Here is a 14,936-nt window from a genome sequence, read left to right on the forward strand (position 1 = left end):
GTCAAGAGTTCATGGCAAATTCTTCCTCATTTACTCTGGCAATTTAACTAGCAGATGCTGAATCGAGCTCAGCCCAGGACCAGATGGTATTCATCCAGGACTTCTAAAGGAAATAGTAAAATTATTAACTATGATGTGCAATCTATTGTTTAGAACTATGTTGTTGCCAGGGGCAAAAAACTGTGTAAATGTGATGCCAATGTTTAAAAAGGACTCCAGGGGAACTAAACCCTTGGAATTGTGAGCCAGTCTGTAAGCCTGGTGCCCAGAGAAGGAAAACTGATGAGGACTCTAATAGCAGGTAAAAGTATCTGGACAAATTAGTAGAGGAAAGCTGCACCTTACACAGAGTCGAGTCCTGAAAATGAGAATAAGGTGTTCCAGTTTGTTTTAAACAGTAGCTCCACAGTTCCTGGGATTTGTACAGAGACAGATTTGTACAGATCATTCCCTCACACATTCTGCTCTTGCTTTTTGTTGAAATTAGTACCTTCTGGAGTTTGTATGACCCAGTACTTCATCCCTCAACTCTTCAAGCTTGTGCTGCACATGCTGTCTCCTACCACTGTATTCTCATCTCCTTGCTGTCTGCACAGCACACAAAGCCAGCTGTGTCCTGTGTAGCCTGGCCCTTTTTGCCAACTCTGTAAGCTCCAGCCATGGCTACTGGCCTCACTGGCTTCATCCACCTTGTGTGCACTTAGCAAGCACGTCTTGATACTGAAGTGTCCCATCACTTGGGCTGGGGCTCAGTGAGGGGCTCCTGCTGTCCTGGGGATGCTGGGCCTTCACCCTGACCCACATATGTTTGAGACTGATACAAGAGACCTGCACTGGCTTTACAGTGTTAATCACTGCCTGCAGCCCTGGCCAGCCTCTCACACCCTGAGAGCAAGGTGGCCAGTGGGGCCATCCACTGGTATGGACCACTGATGGCCAGCTGCATCCAGGACATCCAGAGGTACAAAGAATAATTGAGAAATCCGAACTTTCAATGTAACTTTTCAATCTACTTTCCTACATACATATTCCCATTATTCATACCATAAAGCAAAGCTGACAAGACTGGAAAAGAAAGCCAGGAATTCCAGTCTGTGTATATCAGTTTTGAGGGGTCAGAACTTGTTATAAAGAACCTGTTACTGCTCTGCTTTTAAGTAAATGGGATTTCAAATGTGAAATTAGTTTTTAATTCAGCTAATAGCAGAGATTAATTTCTAATATTAATTTGGATTTCTGGTCATTAACAAGCTATATATTGGAAAGTAAAAGCCCATGACTGTGAAAACACCAATAAGGATAATGTTTATGTATTAAAAAAGCAGAAATTTTATACCATCAAGGTCTTTGTCTTTTCCACTGATGTGCAACTAATGTGCAACAATTTATCAGTTTTATCAAGTTTGTCATATGCAAATTCCTGCACAGAGGAAATGTATAGACTTCTGCTTATATTAACTGACAATTCTAATATACTTTCGTAAGATTTGGTCCACTAAGTGAAATCACTGGCTTTTTCTGTTGACTTGCTGGGGTTTGGATCAGGCACGTACAGCACTCTCATATGAAATTAGCACTTTGCCAAATGAGATAAATGTAGCTGCTTTTATTTTTCTGAGTCTACTCTATCTTCCATTTAAGAATCATTTCCATGTAAGGAATGCAAAATCTTCACTATGTTTTTCTCTTCTCTGCCATTTTATTAAGTGACTCTTACAATTTAAAATGTTAATTGAGAGACAGATTTATCACTCTCCTCACTCACTGGGTCTCATTTGTAGGCTGTGACATAACAGGCTGACTGAGAAATATTGCAGAGACATGAGTAGAAGCAATCTTGCAAGGGGTTAATGCTGTAATCTTTTTCTAGCCTGTTTATAATCCCAACAGTAGTGCAGCAGCTGAAGAGGGTGGATCTAAAAAGTACCAGAGGGGATATGTGTGTGTGTGTGTGTGCATATGTGTGAGTGCGTTTGTGCACAAACGCTTTGCTTTTCTGAACTGCCGTGTGCCCCTGGAATAAATCTTGTTCAGCCAGAGCAGGACTCTGTGTACTGGGTACTCCTGCCGGAGAGTCAGAGCAGCTTCCTTGCACAGCTGCCTCTCTTGTATTTCTTCTGAAGACTTCATTCAGAAACGTTTTTGTTTACTGAAAGCATGGGCAGATAGTTACAAACCCACCTTCTCCTTCATCAAAGCTAACCTGTGAATACTGAAGAATGGAAATACTTGATGCTAGTAGCTTCCTTGGGAATGGTACCAACATTACTGATTTCTTCTGCGATATCATCTTGGAAAATGACACTTTTTTCTGTGTGGATGATGCACCGTATCCTTCTAAAGGTAGGTATAGAAAATTGATTTTTTTCCAGGCAGTTTTAGTTCTAGCTGGATGTAGAGATACTATAGAAAGAAAGAGCTATGCAAGGCATTTTCTCCGAGAGAGTGCAAAATCAACTGCTTGCTTTTAAGTTAGTGTGAGAAACAGGCAGCAAAAAAATTAGTATGTGCTGGTTTTCCAAGTTCAAAATTGAACTAGGACAAAATTTGGATATAATGGAAAACTAAAACAGTAGCACTTTGGAGCAAAAAATGGAAATATCTCTGCTAAGGACTTGGAGAAACATGACTTTTTCTCAATTCAATAACAATGGAGTGATCAGATCTGATACCATGTATGAAAGTGATTTAATATGAAATTATAGCACTCTGAAGCTGAAAAAAAATCCATATATTAAAATACCTTTTGATTGCTTGATCTTTACCTACTTTTGCATAAAACAGGACCTCCCATGGTGAGTAAGTGGTGCACAGTAAGTAGCATGAGAAGCACATGTTTTAAGTTGTATTTGACTGTCCAAATGTACATTGTATTGCTTATATTGTAGTTTAATGCTATGCAATTTAGGTAGATTAGAATACATTTAAGAATTTCAGCACTCACTGATATTGCATTAGTGTAAAGACATAAACCTTCAAAAATTGAATACAGAAAAGCTTTTACCTTTTGATTAAAGGGTGAAATATATATTAATCTGAGTTGAAAACTGTGTAACTGATTTTCTTGTGACAATTTTCAGATTTCCATCAGATAATACGGATTCTGCTCTATTGCTTGATATTTCTGCTCAGCATTTTGGGGAACGTTCTGGTGATTACGGTGCTGATAAGAAACAAGCGGATGAGAACAGTCACCAACACATTTCTGCTGTCACTAGCAGTCAGCGACCTGATGCTCTGCCTTTTCTGCATGCCTTTCACCCTCATTCCCAACCTGCTAAAAGATTTTATTTTTGGAAGTGCTGTGTGCAAAGCTGCCACTTATTTCATGGGTAAGTCTGGGAAGTTTATACCTATTTTGAAGACTGACCAGTGAGACAGGTGAGAAGTTATTTAAAGATCTATAAAAGGCTGATTGTTTCCATCCACCATTGAAGTTACCAGTATTATGAAGAAACAACTTTGCAGTGCAAATCTTCACGGTTCTGGTGTCTTTGGTCTGATCCAGCAAAACATAGAGGCACACACTTAACTTTAATTACATACAGAAGTGTTTTGCTGGATGTGAAGATACTGCGTGATCAAACTTTAATGAAGAACCCAGCACATGCACTTGCTTCCCCATCACTGACAACATTCTTATCAGTGTTCAGATCACTCACCAGAAATTATGGGCTTGTACATCCTCAGTAAGGGCAGGTTTTACCCACACATTTTTGGCAGCAGTTATACATAAAAAAAGAAAAGAGAAATAGGCCAGAGTAGGTGTAATTCGCAGAGCTGGAAGTTGGAGCAAATACGCTTTGCAGACAGGCCAGGTGTGATCAGAGCTCACCAGAAGACCATAAAACACAGATATAGATTTTAGAGGCTGCCATTAAGAAGTATCACTTTTGTATGCCTTGCCATACTCATTTTGGTTGTGGAGCCAGGAGTTTCAAAATATCTCCTCGTGTATGTGTGTAGAGGTGATTTTTGTCTCACTTTAATATTTCCTCTGCATTTGCTTGTTGCTTAACCAGAAAAAACAAAACAAACAAAACCAAAACAACCAAACAATAGAAAAGAAGAAGAAGAAGAAGGAGAAGAAGAAAAGGAAAAAAGAAAAAGAAAAAGAAAAAGAAAAAGAAAAAGAAAAAGAAAAAGAAAAAGAAAAAGAAAAGAAAAAAGGAAAAAGAAAAAGAAAAGAAAAAGAAAAAGAAAAAGAAAAAGAAAACATTACGTAAAGTTTTTGCCGTTCACGTCCCCTTTCAACCCATGCCCTTGAGAACTTTGATGTAATGTGAAAGTACACACCTAAAGTGTGCGAATGGGAAACCAACATCTTTTTGTAGATAAAACCAATAAACTAAAGGCCATGTTTAAACAATTACAATGAATAGCTGCCAAAAATACCATAAAAGTTTACTGAAGCATTGTCATTTTCCTCTTATTGCACACAGTGTACGTTACTTTATAAAAAAATCCAGTGAAACAGACCAACATAAAGTTTCTCATTATGAAGTTGTTTTATTTGAAGAGACAGAATGGGAAGATTTCCCACTAAAGATTCAGCTAAGAGGCATCACCTGACAAACAGACACTGACAACCATTGCATCGACTATGCTCAATTTTTCATTTTAAGGTGTAGAAAGACAAATTTTCAATTACATATGATTTCTGTAAAGCAAACTGTAACAATATTGACATTTTATAGTCTGACCCACATTCACAAAGATAAATAAAAACTCATTCACTAAAAGAAAAATTTGTGGCAAAGTTAAGAATATTTCTAATTTTACAGTGGTGAACTTGGGCACCTCAATGGTAGAAACACAGGAAACAGCACTATATTTTATAAAATATGAACAGAAGAAATTAAAGGTACCCGAAGGACAAAGATTCTGCTTCATGACTTCATTTCTCTTTGTTTGTAACTCCATTAGCATCTAATTAAAAAGTTGTAATATATTTAACTCTCTTGAATGAGAAAATCAGATCACAAGTCAAGCAGGACACTCAAAAAATTAAAACAATAGAAAAGGAACTGTGAACATCTGTGTTAAGAAACTAATTAACTGATTTCCAATGCTTCGCTTGAATTTCAGTGCAATTACTGTGGAGTGAATAAATCACAGTGTCAAAGAGAATAATTAGGAGTAAAATTGTCTTCTTTCCCTGTTACCAGAATTTTATGGTTTGACAGAGTATGTATTTTTTCTTGGACTTTTGGAGTAAGAGAAGCGCAGAGGAGGAATATCAGTCTGGAGCAGTCTGGAGACTCAGACCCACTGCCCGCACACTCTCACTGACTTAATCAATGTGGTGTTTATAAATACTTCTGCTTATAAATAGTTTGCTATATTTTTAAAATTTTGTATGCATTCAGCAAACTAGAAAGACAATTTGAACATAACTTAACCTTTAAAATAGAAGAATAACCTTTTCCTTTATTTTATATATATATATATAGGTGTCTCTGTGAGTGTCTCTACATTCAACCTGGTTGCCATTTCTTTGGAGAGATACAGTGCCATTTGCAAACCGCTCCAGTCCAGGGTCTGGCAGACAAAATCTCATGCCCTGAGAGTGATTGCTGCGACCTGGTGTGTCTCCTTTACTATCATGTCACCATACCCCATCTACAGCAAACTGGTACCTTTCACCAAGTACAACAACACCACGGCAAATATGTGTCGGCTCCTTTGGCCAAGTGATGTCATTCAACAGTCTTGGTAAGACATAACTGGCTGTTAACAAATGTGTAATTATCTGCTGGAAAACGGGATTTCATGGTAGCAATAAGCCTATGGAAAATCAAGTATTAACCTTCAGCAAATGTTTACACTCTATTATGATTATTTAAGATGTTAAAAACCATTTTTAAGCTGCTAACATTTTGACATTTGCATGACTTTTCCCTTTTCAGAGGAAAGACTGCCCAACATGGCAATGATTCTCACACCATGGTCTGCTAAGCTCCAATTGTCACTATAAAGAAAGTATCTGTCCCTTGTGGTAGGAATACTGCTTTCACTCATTTACACATAAACTTCAATATTCTCACAGAAATCCTTGATTAATGTTTGAGAAATGCAGACACTGAAAAACACCCCTCTGTGCACTGCCTTGCCTGTTAATTTGTTTGAAGGTTCTCTGTAGCAGAGAGGTAGAATATGAGGCTGCAAATGTCTTATTTGAGAATCCTTTTGGTTGCTTATGGAGAAAAAGGGCAGAGAGAAGTGGGGAGAGACATTCTCCCAGTCCTACACATCCAGGCAGGGTAAACAGCAGCACTATCAAACAGCAGTAGTACTTAGACATGATGTCCTTGCACGTTGGCTAAACACTGACTGGCACCAAGAAAGTGTAAGATTTTTTTATATACTGAAGGTCAGTTGGAACTGGGAAAAAGATTAAAGTCTGCACCATTTTGGTATGGTAGATCCACAAAGAGAGTAACTTTGTGTTAATGCTTTCAGTAGTAGCCTCAGGTATTTGGTGGCATGAGGAGGAAGGGCGCAGGACAAAATATTCTTCTTTGTAGTCTCCCTACAGATTCCCAGCTGTGTTACTGAGTTTGCACCAAAGTCATAGAGATCAGGAGAGACACAGGCTCATGGGTGCATTAAACATAATTTTTTCTCCAACTTATCATCACATCAGAGAAGCTGACTAGGAGAGTAGCAAACAAGAAAGCAAGTAAAAGCTGCTTCCTTTACCAAAGAGATTGCCAGTCCTGGGATCCCTCTCTCAGGAGTTCTGCATGGCTCCAGGGATGAAAACTCAGGTTGAGGCTGCTCAGTCTTTGCCCACATGTGCCACGGCCCTCAAGAAGTCAGATTTCTCTGAAGCAGAATAATGGAATAATTTATATTGGAAAATACCTCTAAGACTATTGAGTCCAACCAATAAAATATTTTTAATGTACGAAGGACTTTGAGAATCAGCAGGTGCTCATTTAGCTTCTGCAAGGCAGTTTTTACACTGTCCAAAGCTATAGGTCATCCAATGCTCATTTGGTTACAGCAGGAAGCCCCACTCATGGGCAGAGAGAGCTTCTGCCTCCTTTAAGCACTGTGGGAGTGCCCATCTTCTCTGGGCTGAATAGGTGGGATGAAAGATGGTTTTCAGCCATTATAGTCTTGGTCCTGCTCTATCTTTCTGGGGGAAGCAGGAGAAGTAGGAAATTCCTGAGGTGTCCAGACGATACTTTGTATTGGCAGGAAAAAAATTCAAGAAACCTTGAAATCCTGTCTTCTTCAATTCTCAGTTGTTTTTATGGTTTTGTGCCATTCCCTATTCTCAGTGTGTCTTTTTATTCCTTAGGTACACTTTCCTGCTACTTACACTCTTTCTTATTCCTGGGATTATAATGATGATTGCGTATGGTCTAATTTCTTTGGAACTCTACAGAGGAATAAAATTTGATGCCAGCCAGAGAAAATCTTCACGCGGTAACAATATATTTTAGTTCGGGGTGGGCTTTTTTAAGTTATGATTGAAGATACTAGCAGACATTTTGAGGCTGGTAAAAGGAAAGCTTTCTACTTGGCAAAAGTGATCATTATGGTCAGTTATGTCATGAACTTGCCAGCCGCATTTCTTGATCACAGTTACTCTGCTGTTAGCAAATAAATCTCACCTATGGCTTGTTTGCAAAGATCCAGGGCAGAATACATTAAATTTCAACTTCATTTATTATAGAAATACCATGGTTTTTTTTCAGGCCGTGGATGAGAACCATTTCTGTCAATAAATGTCACAATTAAAATTGTCAAATTAGAATAGAAGCATATAACCTTGAAAACTATCTTTTTTCCATATTGAACTAGGCAACACCTTTTGCATCACTTTTTATAGAGGTAAGATGTGAGAATATCGGGAGAGAGTGGATTCAGAGTAGCTGATGACTGACTCAGAGGCAGGCCAGTGCTTTCTTCACAACATTTGCTCAGCTAATGAATTATGTTGTTTATTTAGATTTAGACTGCATTCTTCATTTTCACTGTTCAGAGATATTTTGCCAACTATTTAAACAGCACTTTATTTGTACAGAAAGAAGAATAAGTACCTGCAGTGCCAAATATGAGGATGGAGATGGATGTTACCTCAACAAAACCAAAAGAATAAGGAAAATGCCATTGCAACAGCTCTCTGCTATGAGCCACAACAAAATAGAGAGAGTGAGAAGCAACAGCTCTTCTGCAAACTTAATGGCCAAGAAACTTGTCATCCGTATGCTGATGGTGATAGTGGTTTTGTTTTTCATTTGCTGGACTCCCATCTTCAGTGTCAATGCCTGGCGAGCCTTCGACACGGCTTCCGCAGACCGGCGTCTCTCGGGGGCTCCCATCTCCTTCATCCACCTGCTGTCCTACACCTCTGCCTGCGTGAACCCCATCATCTACTGCTTCATGAACAAGCGTTTCCGCATGGCCTTCCTGGCCACCTTCACCTGCTGTGCCAGGCAAAAGCCCCCCGCGATACGGGGAGATGCTGGTGATGAGGAAGAGGGGAAAACAACAAGGGCTTCCCTCTCCAAAAGCTCTTACACACACATGTCTGCACCTGCACCCCCCTGAGCTGCACCAGGGGAGGCAAAGAGTGGGGAATTGTCCGGTCTTGGAAAGTGACTGTGGCATCAGCTGAACGCCATTTAGTTCTGAGTTAATGAAACACTTCAGTTGACAGTAAACACAGCGAGAATTTTATGGGAAATTGATGGTATCACTCTCTGAGTGCTACATCACTTTCCCTTCAAAAGGAGGAAGAGAGCTCTGAAGATAAAGGACTTTATGAAAAGCCTTAGAAGTTGCTCTGTTTGCATAAATTCCACTGCAAAAATTGGTGTCCTCTGTATCGACAGCTTTGCTCAGTTTTCCATGCAGTTCTGAGTATCTCTTAAAATTTCCAAGATGCAAATAAGATTCTCCTCAAACATGAATATATGTAATGCAGTCTTCATTTCACCAGCTATGCCTCATAAGCAAAAATCTTTCTGTTATATTTGTAGTATTTTTTCACTTTATTTTAGCTGAGCTAATACATGTTGAGATAATTTTGATGTCACTCTCACAGGAATTCTGGGGTGGCAAGAATGGGTTCTTCCACATGAAATTAATGGTTTTAAGTTAAATAATTTCTTTTTTCTTAATAAAATTAAAATAAACATTGTTGGCTTTGTGGGTGGAATGCATTCTTCACTCAGGCAATAGCATAAATTAACATAATTTAATGTATTTTTCACTTAAATAAACCCCATAGAACAAGAACAAAGAAATGGGTTTCTTTTTTGCAGCTGAAAGCATCCGCATGTGCAAGTGGCAGCATCTAAGATGAGCCACAAAGGCTCGTGTGGAAATTTCCACACTGAGAAGCACAGGGATAAATGCTTGGCATAAAGCAAAGAGGTGTTTTAGAGAAGATGCAGGACTGAAGACACAGGTTGGTGTCCCTGGCAGTCACATTTCACAAATACATTCACAGCCACTTTAGGCATGGCCCTGCCAGCATGGAAATAAAGGCATTGGGTGCAGAATGGCAGAAAGGGCAGACACAACGAGAAGAGGCTGAAAGGCCTTGTCAGAAAACAGTTTTTCTAAGCTTTGGAGCAGTATTTTCTCTAACTACACCTACCTGTAAACAGATTCAACACAAAGTAAAACAGCTTTGAATGATGTGATTACTGGTGCTTTGTTGAGCAAGGAATCCAGTCCCCTTCCTGTGCAGCACCCAGGTGAGTGTGGGTGTTCAGGTCTTGTCCTTTGCTCTGTGGAACTCAGATGGAGAAGTTACATCACTCATTTTGGTTTGTGAAAATATCCTGTTGGAGATGTTTCTATCTTCGGGCTGAATCAATATCATTACAAACCCTTGTTATTAGACAGAGATTAAATTTGAGCACAGCCTGGAATGTAGATGTGGATATTAAATATAAGCTTTCTCAAGGTTTTTAATCAGGAAAATCTGATCTCTTTACAGAATGATTTTAAATTAGAAATATACTGTGAGTTCCAGCACCCAGATCCATGTTCTGCACTCAGTTATTGCCTGAAATGGTTTACCCTAACAACTTAGCACACAACTTCGACTATTTTTTTTTTTCATCCAGCTTGTCCACAGACAGGAAATTAAAAAAAAATTCTAAACACTATTTATGCACAATCCATAGAAACAATGTTCTGTCTGCCTAGTTAATAAAGTAGCACTGCTCCTGGAACAGTGCTGAGACTACTGACATTGATCTGACCTTTTGCAAATACCCAAGAAATTAAATTATGGGATTTAATTCATTGCAATCAAATGAAAATTTTACTTCACTTATGGATACATGTTGAGACTCTCTACAAACCTGTCCTGTGTGCTGAAACTGAAGGAACAAACTTAGCTGCTTTGGAATTTATGTGGAACAGTGAGAGCACAAAACATATTTGTGAAGTATTTTATACCATCTGAAAGCTTGGATTGATTATAGATAATAGTTTTAAAATTATTCTTTAAGTTAGAAAACCCTCCACATTTTAATAATATACTTGATGTGATTATTGCTGGCTCTGTGCTGTATTGCAGGACAGCCCAAGCCAGAGCTCTGTGTGCTCTTTCAAAAGCAAATTCCTTTCTGTAAATGTAGCTTCTCCAGTACCTGAAGAGTGACATAACAGGACACGCAGAGTTCGCCTGCTCTCAGTGATTGAGTCTGAGCATGGTGGTTTCAGATGAAAGCCAAAGCTGTTTTCAACAACGCCTTAATCAGATCCCAGCCCCCCGCAGCCTCCAGTAGCTGTGGCTGAAAGGAGCAGAGTTTCTGATTGATTCCCTTAACTGCCAGGGAGCACAATTTGGAGGTGATGAAATGAGGAAGGCAGGAGAAGATCCTGATGGAGTGGTGGCTGTGAGACAATCAGGGAAGGGTTGAAATGTACCATTTCTCCAAGGCCCATCTGTGTGTGCATCACTCATCCCCTCCATTGCCCCCTCCGCACCTATTTTCTCGTTATACCAAAATCTCTTTTGATCAAGCTACCAAAGCCAGAAGCCTTAGCCAAATTCCAGCAAGAAGTAGGAATTAAGCTTTTAAAATGAAATCTTGCAATCCGGTCATTTTGTATTCTTCTGCCCTGGTCTCCTAGCACAGGAAATTTCAACCTTTCTGCATTTTAATACCGTTTTTCCTGATCTGTGCATTGCAGAAGTCATTCCTGGGTCCAAATGTTGCCTTTTCATTGTTAAAGAATCATGGCATCCTCCCAGTAACTTTAATTCAGATGCTAATGTCACTGAAAATTTATCTTCAGTGATAAATATGGGTGGAATAAACATACCCAAATGAAAACAGCCTATGAAATCATCTCATTTTAGCAGTAGTTTACAGGGGTTGTGGAGAAAAATCCTATCCTACTACAAGCAGTCCCTAAAAGCAAACTGTTTTCCAGATGCAGCAGACAAATGGCAAACCAATGAATATCACATGCATAATGTCCATAAATCTCAGAATTTTTTATCTTCTTTCCCTTTCTCCCAACTCCTGGGGTTTTTTCCCCCACTCTCTGTATTTCTCTTATCTCCTTCAGCTTCATGACACTATCTGATTTTTGTCCTGTATGCTTCTCAGGCTCTAGTTTACTCTCCCGCCACCACCAATTGCTAGATGACTTTTTTCTCTTTGACAGGTTTATTTCCCTTCCCAGATTTACTTCCCCAGAAAGCACTCTCATCTTCATTTCCCCCTATCATCTCTGGCTGACAGACTCCTGGAGCACATTTCTCCAAGCCATATATCCTGCCCACAACACAACAGTTCTGCAATCCCTCCCTACAGTCCTACAGCTGAGCTCACACAGCGACTCTTGAACACCGGCTCTTTAATGAGAAGGATGTACTAATACAGAAAACAAAAATGAAAAAACCCACATCCTCCTTTGATATTATTGTCACTTATCACTTGCAACTTCTGTTATTAGGGCATGCTTTAATACTGATGTGCCTTATAAATACAGGACTTGGTGAGGGGTCAAAGTAAAGGTATTTCACTATTGCCAACTCAAAATACCTTAATGCTCTTAACGGAAAAGCTGCCTGTGGATTTGAACTCCAGCCACTAAAGGTTTACACCCCCTTGTACAAGTCATGACCTCTTTTCCAATACCACCAAGTCTTTCTTGGCAAGGTGGGGAGCCTGTCTGTGATGCCACTTGCTTCTGCATCCCCTCCTGATCCTCCTGCCTCTGAGCCCAGGGATGGTGCAACCCCAGTACTCCCACCGTGGTTCATCACTACACTCTTCTGGCCTGGAACAGATCACTTCAGGATCAATCAACACAAATGGATGTTGAGCTAAACTGAGGGTATCTAGTGGCAAAGGATGCCTATTCTCAAAAGGAAAGTATAGAGAGATAAACCCTAATGGTTTTGAATTTGAGAAAGGATTATGTGAGAGCAGAGGCTGCAGCCCTTTTATTACAGCATCAGACAGAGTGGTAGAGAGTACAGAATGAAAGTTTAGACTTCTGGTTGGGTTTTACCAGTTTGTAAAATGTTTTCCTTTTCCACTTCAAATATAACATGGGCCAACCAAATACCACCTCACTTAGATGTGCATGTAGGTCAGCAGTTTGCTCATCCTCTGGCCACAGTTTTCCAGTCAATTTTTCTATATGCATTATTAAATTCAGTTAAACAGCTTCAGCTCTTTTCTCAGGGGCTACGTACAGCATAGTAATGCATGCTTTAACATGCCAGAATTTCTCTCTGTGTGTATAAAAAGTTCTAAAATTACCTTTTTTTATTTTTTCCTTCTGCAATGCTTGTTAGGCTGCCTTGGGTACCTCCTAAAGAAAAAAAAATGCCAAGGAAACATTCATGAATTGTAAAGCTCCTCTTTTGCTTGCCTAATGGCAATTCATCCCTGCTAGGAGCTATTTGTCTGCATCTCCATAGATAACTATTTCATGAAGAGTTTTCTTGGCTTCCACTCCCAGTTGTGTCCAAAAAGCTGATTTTGAGCTAGCAAGATGTCAGTTGTTCCACTGTACGGTGAGACAGGAACAAAACATATTCATTAGCATCAGCTGGTAGTAAACATCAAGTAGGAATCATCCCCTATGGGGTAAACACCAGTTAATTGATGTCCTGCTATTTTGACAGTTATTAAAATTTTTCAAAATATTTCCTGATAGAATGAAGAAATGCAACTTATATACAAAGTCTGATTTCAAACAGTAGACTAAAAACACTGCCTATGTCCTGTGAAAGTCATACTAACACCAGAGTTACAAAACAGGCATGAAGAAAAGTCACACGTACAGAACCTCAATTCACAGCAAAGGGGCTGCTCATGCTCTTTGCTTTGCTTGCTGTCAAGAGACAATTTATTATTATTATTATTATTGAATGGACATTGGCTCAGGGCCTTGTTCTGAGAATATTTAGCAACTGCTAAGAGGCCTCATTCCTGACCAAGTGAAGAATGACACACAGAGGTGAAACCACAGGGGCAACTGTGCTAAACAGATAACAATGTCCAAGAGGAAACTTTCCAACCAGCTGGGAATTTGCTCTGACTCCTACAAACCTGCTATGGTCCTTCTAACACCTGAAATTGTCAGGATTTCATAGCTAAACTGAAGGCAGGTGTGGAGAAAGCAGACATGCTCCTTGCTCTGCAACTGGCTCAAATCTCAGCCCATATCCCTGCAGGGACATCTGGCAGTGTTGCTGTGACTGGGCTGTTATTGCAAAGGAATATGAGGATAGCAATGTCATTCCAAGGTACTCTGTCTTTGGAGTTGCTTTTTCTCTTGGCATCTCAAAAGCTGGTCCTACCACATGCAAGTAAGAAAAAGAACACTACAGGCATGGCACTGAAATGAATCCATTGTACCAGCAAGGGCACAGCTACTGCTTCTTTGGAGAACCAACATCATGTCCCTTCTAGCTCCCCAGGGTGCTACAACTGATTTAATGTATCTCTGACCATCCTGTGGAGACCAACAGAGGTTATCACAGGATTAGGAAGAGGCTGTGTCTTTAAGACAAAGAGCCTTTCATTTGCTGTCCAGATGTGGTCAGTGCTCATGTTACAAAATGCAAAAAAAAAAAAAATCAGTGGTGACCACAGCAAGTAAGACCAAAACTAACAGACAGGTTTTCTCACAGTGCCTTTTTAACAAGAAAAAGTTCTGCTAATATCAAAACCTTTACTTCACTGAGATTGCAGATCTAGGGGAAGCATCAGAAAATGTATCTTAGTGTTTACTAGGTAGAAAACCTGTTTAAATATTGTCAGCTACTGAGGCAAAACAATACAGTCCAGGAAAACCTCTCAGGCATAGTTCTGTATTCCTTGGTATTCTTCTAGCATTTTTTTTCCTTGGTATTCTTCTAGCATTTTTTTTCCTTTTGTATTTATTTCCTTCTCTTTAAGCAGGGAAAAGTAAAGGCTGATGGAAATTCAAAGAATTTTTACTGAAAGGCAGGGTTTTTCACAAAAATGTTTCTCAACATCCAGCATGACTCCTTCACTGCACTGATGTGTCAAATATTTATTAAAACCAGGATAGATTTCCTTTGCTACACACTGAAGTGCAGACTAAACTCCTCTAACGACAGAGGCTGTGCAGAGATGAAATGGGAAAGCAAGCTGCAGGTGCACAGTCTTGATACTGCTTTTGTGAGATCTTTAAGAGATTAATGAGACTGGTAGAAGAGTGTTTAGGAAGACAGTGATTGAAGTCAAAGCTGCACTTGCAGCTGAAACATGGCTGGGGCAGGAATGGATAAAAATATTTCCCATTCAGCTTCCCTTCCTGGAATGGAAGGGAAGCTGAATGGGAAATATTTTGGCCTTGTAGAGTGGTGGGGGACAAAAAGTCATAGTGAGGATCAAAGAACATGGTTTTGGTCTGTGGAGAGAGATCATCGCAAACACTTCTTAATTTGGAATTGTCCTTCTGAA

The 14,936-nt window shown here is 39.6% G+C and overlaps 1 protein-coding gene across 1 annotated transcript; it reads left to right on the forward strand.

Annotated features, from left to right (window-relative positions):
- Window positions 1-2,219: 2,219 nt before the first annotated feature.
- On the forward strand, window positions 2,220-8,959 carry CCKAR (cholecystokinin A receptor). Its single transcript, XM_066316786.1, has 5 exons — window positions 2,220-2,343; window positions 3,081-3,332; window positions 5,454-5,715; window positions 7,310-7,437; window positions 8,039-8,959. Exons 1-5 carry the CDS (start codon window positions 2,220-2,222, stop codon window positions 8,563-8,565), a joined length of 1,293 nt encoding a protein of 430 aa, XP_066172883.1. The 3' UTR covers window positions 8,566-8,959.
- The last annotated feature ends 5,977 nt before the right edge of the window (window positions 8,960-14,936 follow it).

Source organism: Sylvia atricapilla, chromosome 4, assembly GCF_009819655.1.
Source record: "Sylvia atricapilla isolate bSylAtr1 chromosome 4, bSylAtr1.pri, whole genome shotgun sequence".
NCBI classification, from domain to species: domain Eukaryota; kingdom Metazoa; phylum Chordata; class Aves; order Passeriformes; family Sylviidae; genus Sylvia; species Sylvia atricapilla.

Excerpts from the sequence above, each read along its gene's own strand:
- CCKAR (XM_066316786.1), top strand. The coding sequence starts at position 2,220 with ATGGAAATACTTGATGCTAGTAGCTTCCTTGGGAATGGTACCAACATT. Across the intron at positions 2,344-3,080 it reads TGCACCGTATCCTTCTAAAG|ATTTCCATCAGATAATACGG; the intron begins GTAGGTATAGAA and ends GACAATTTTCAG. Across the intron at positions 3,333-5,453 it reads AGCTGCCACTTATTTCATGG|GTGTCTCTGTGAGTGTCTCT; the intron begins GTAAGTCTGGGA and ends ATATATATATAG.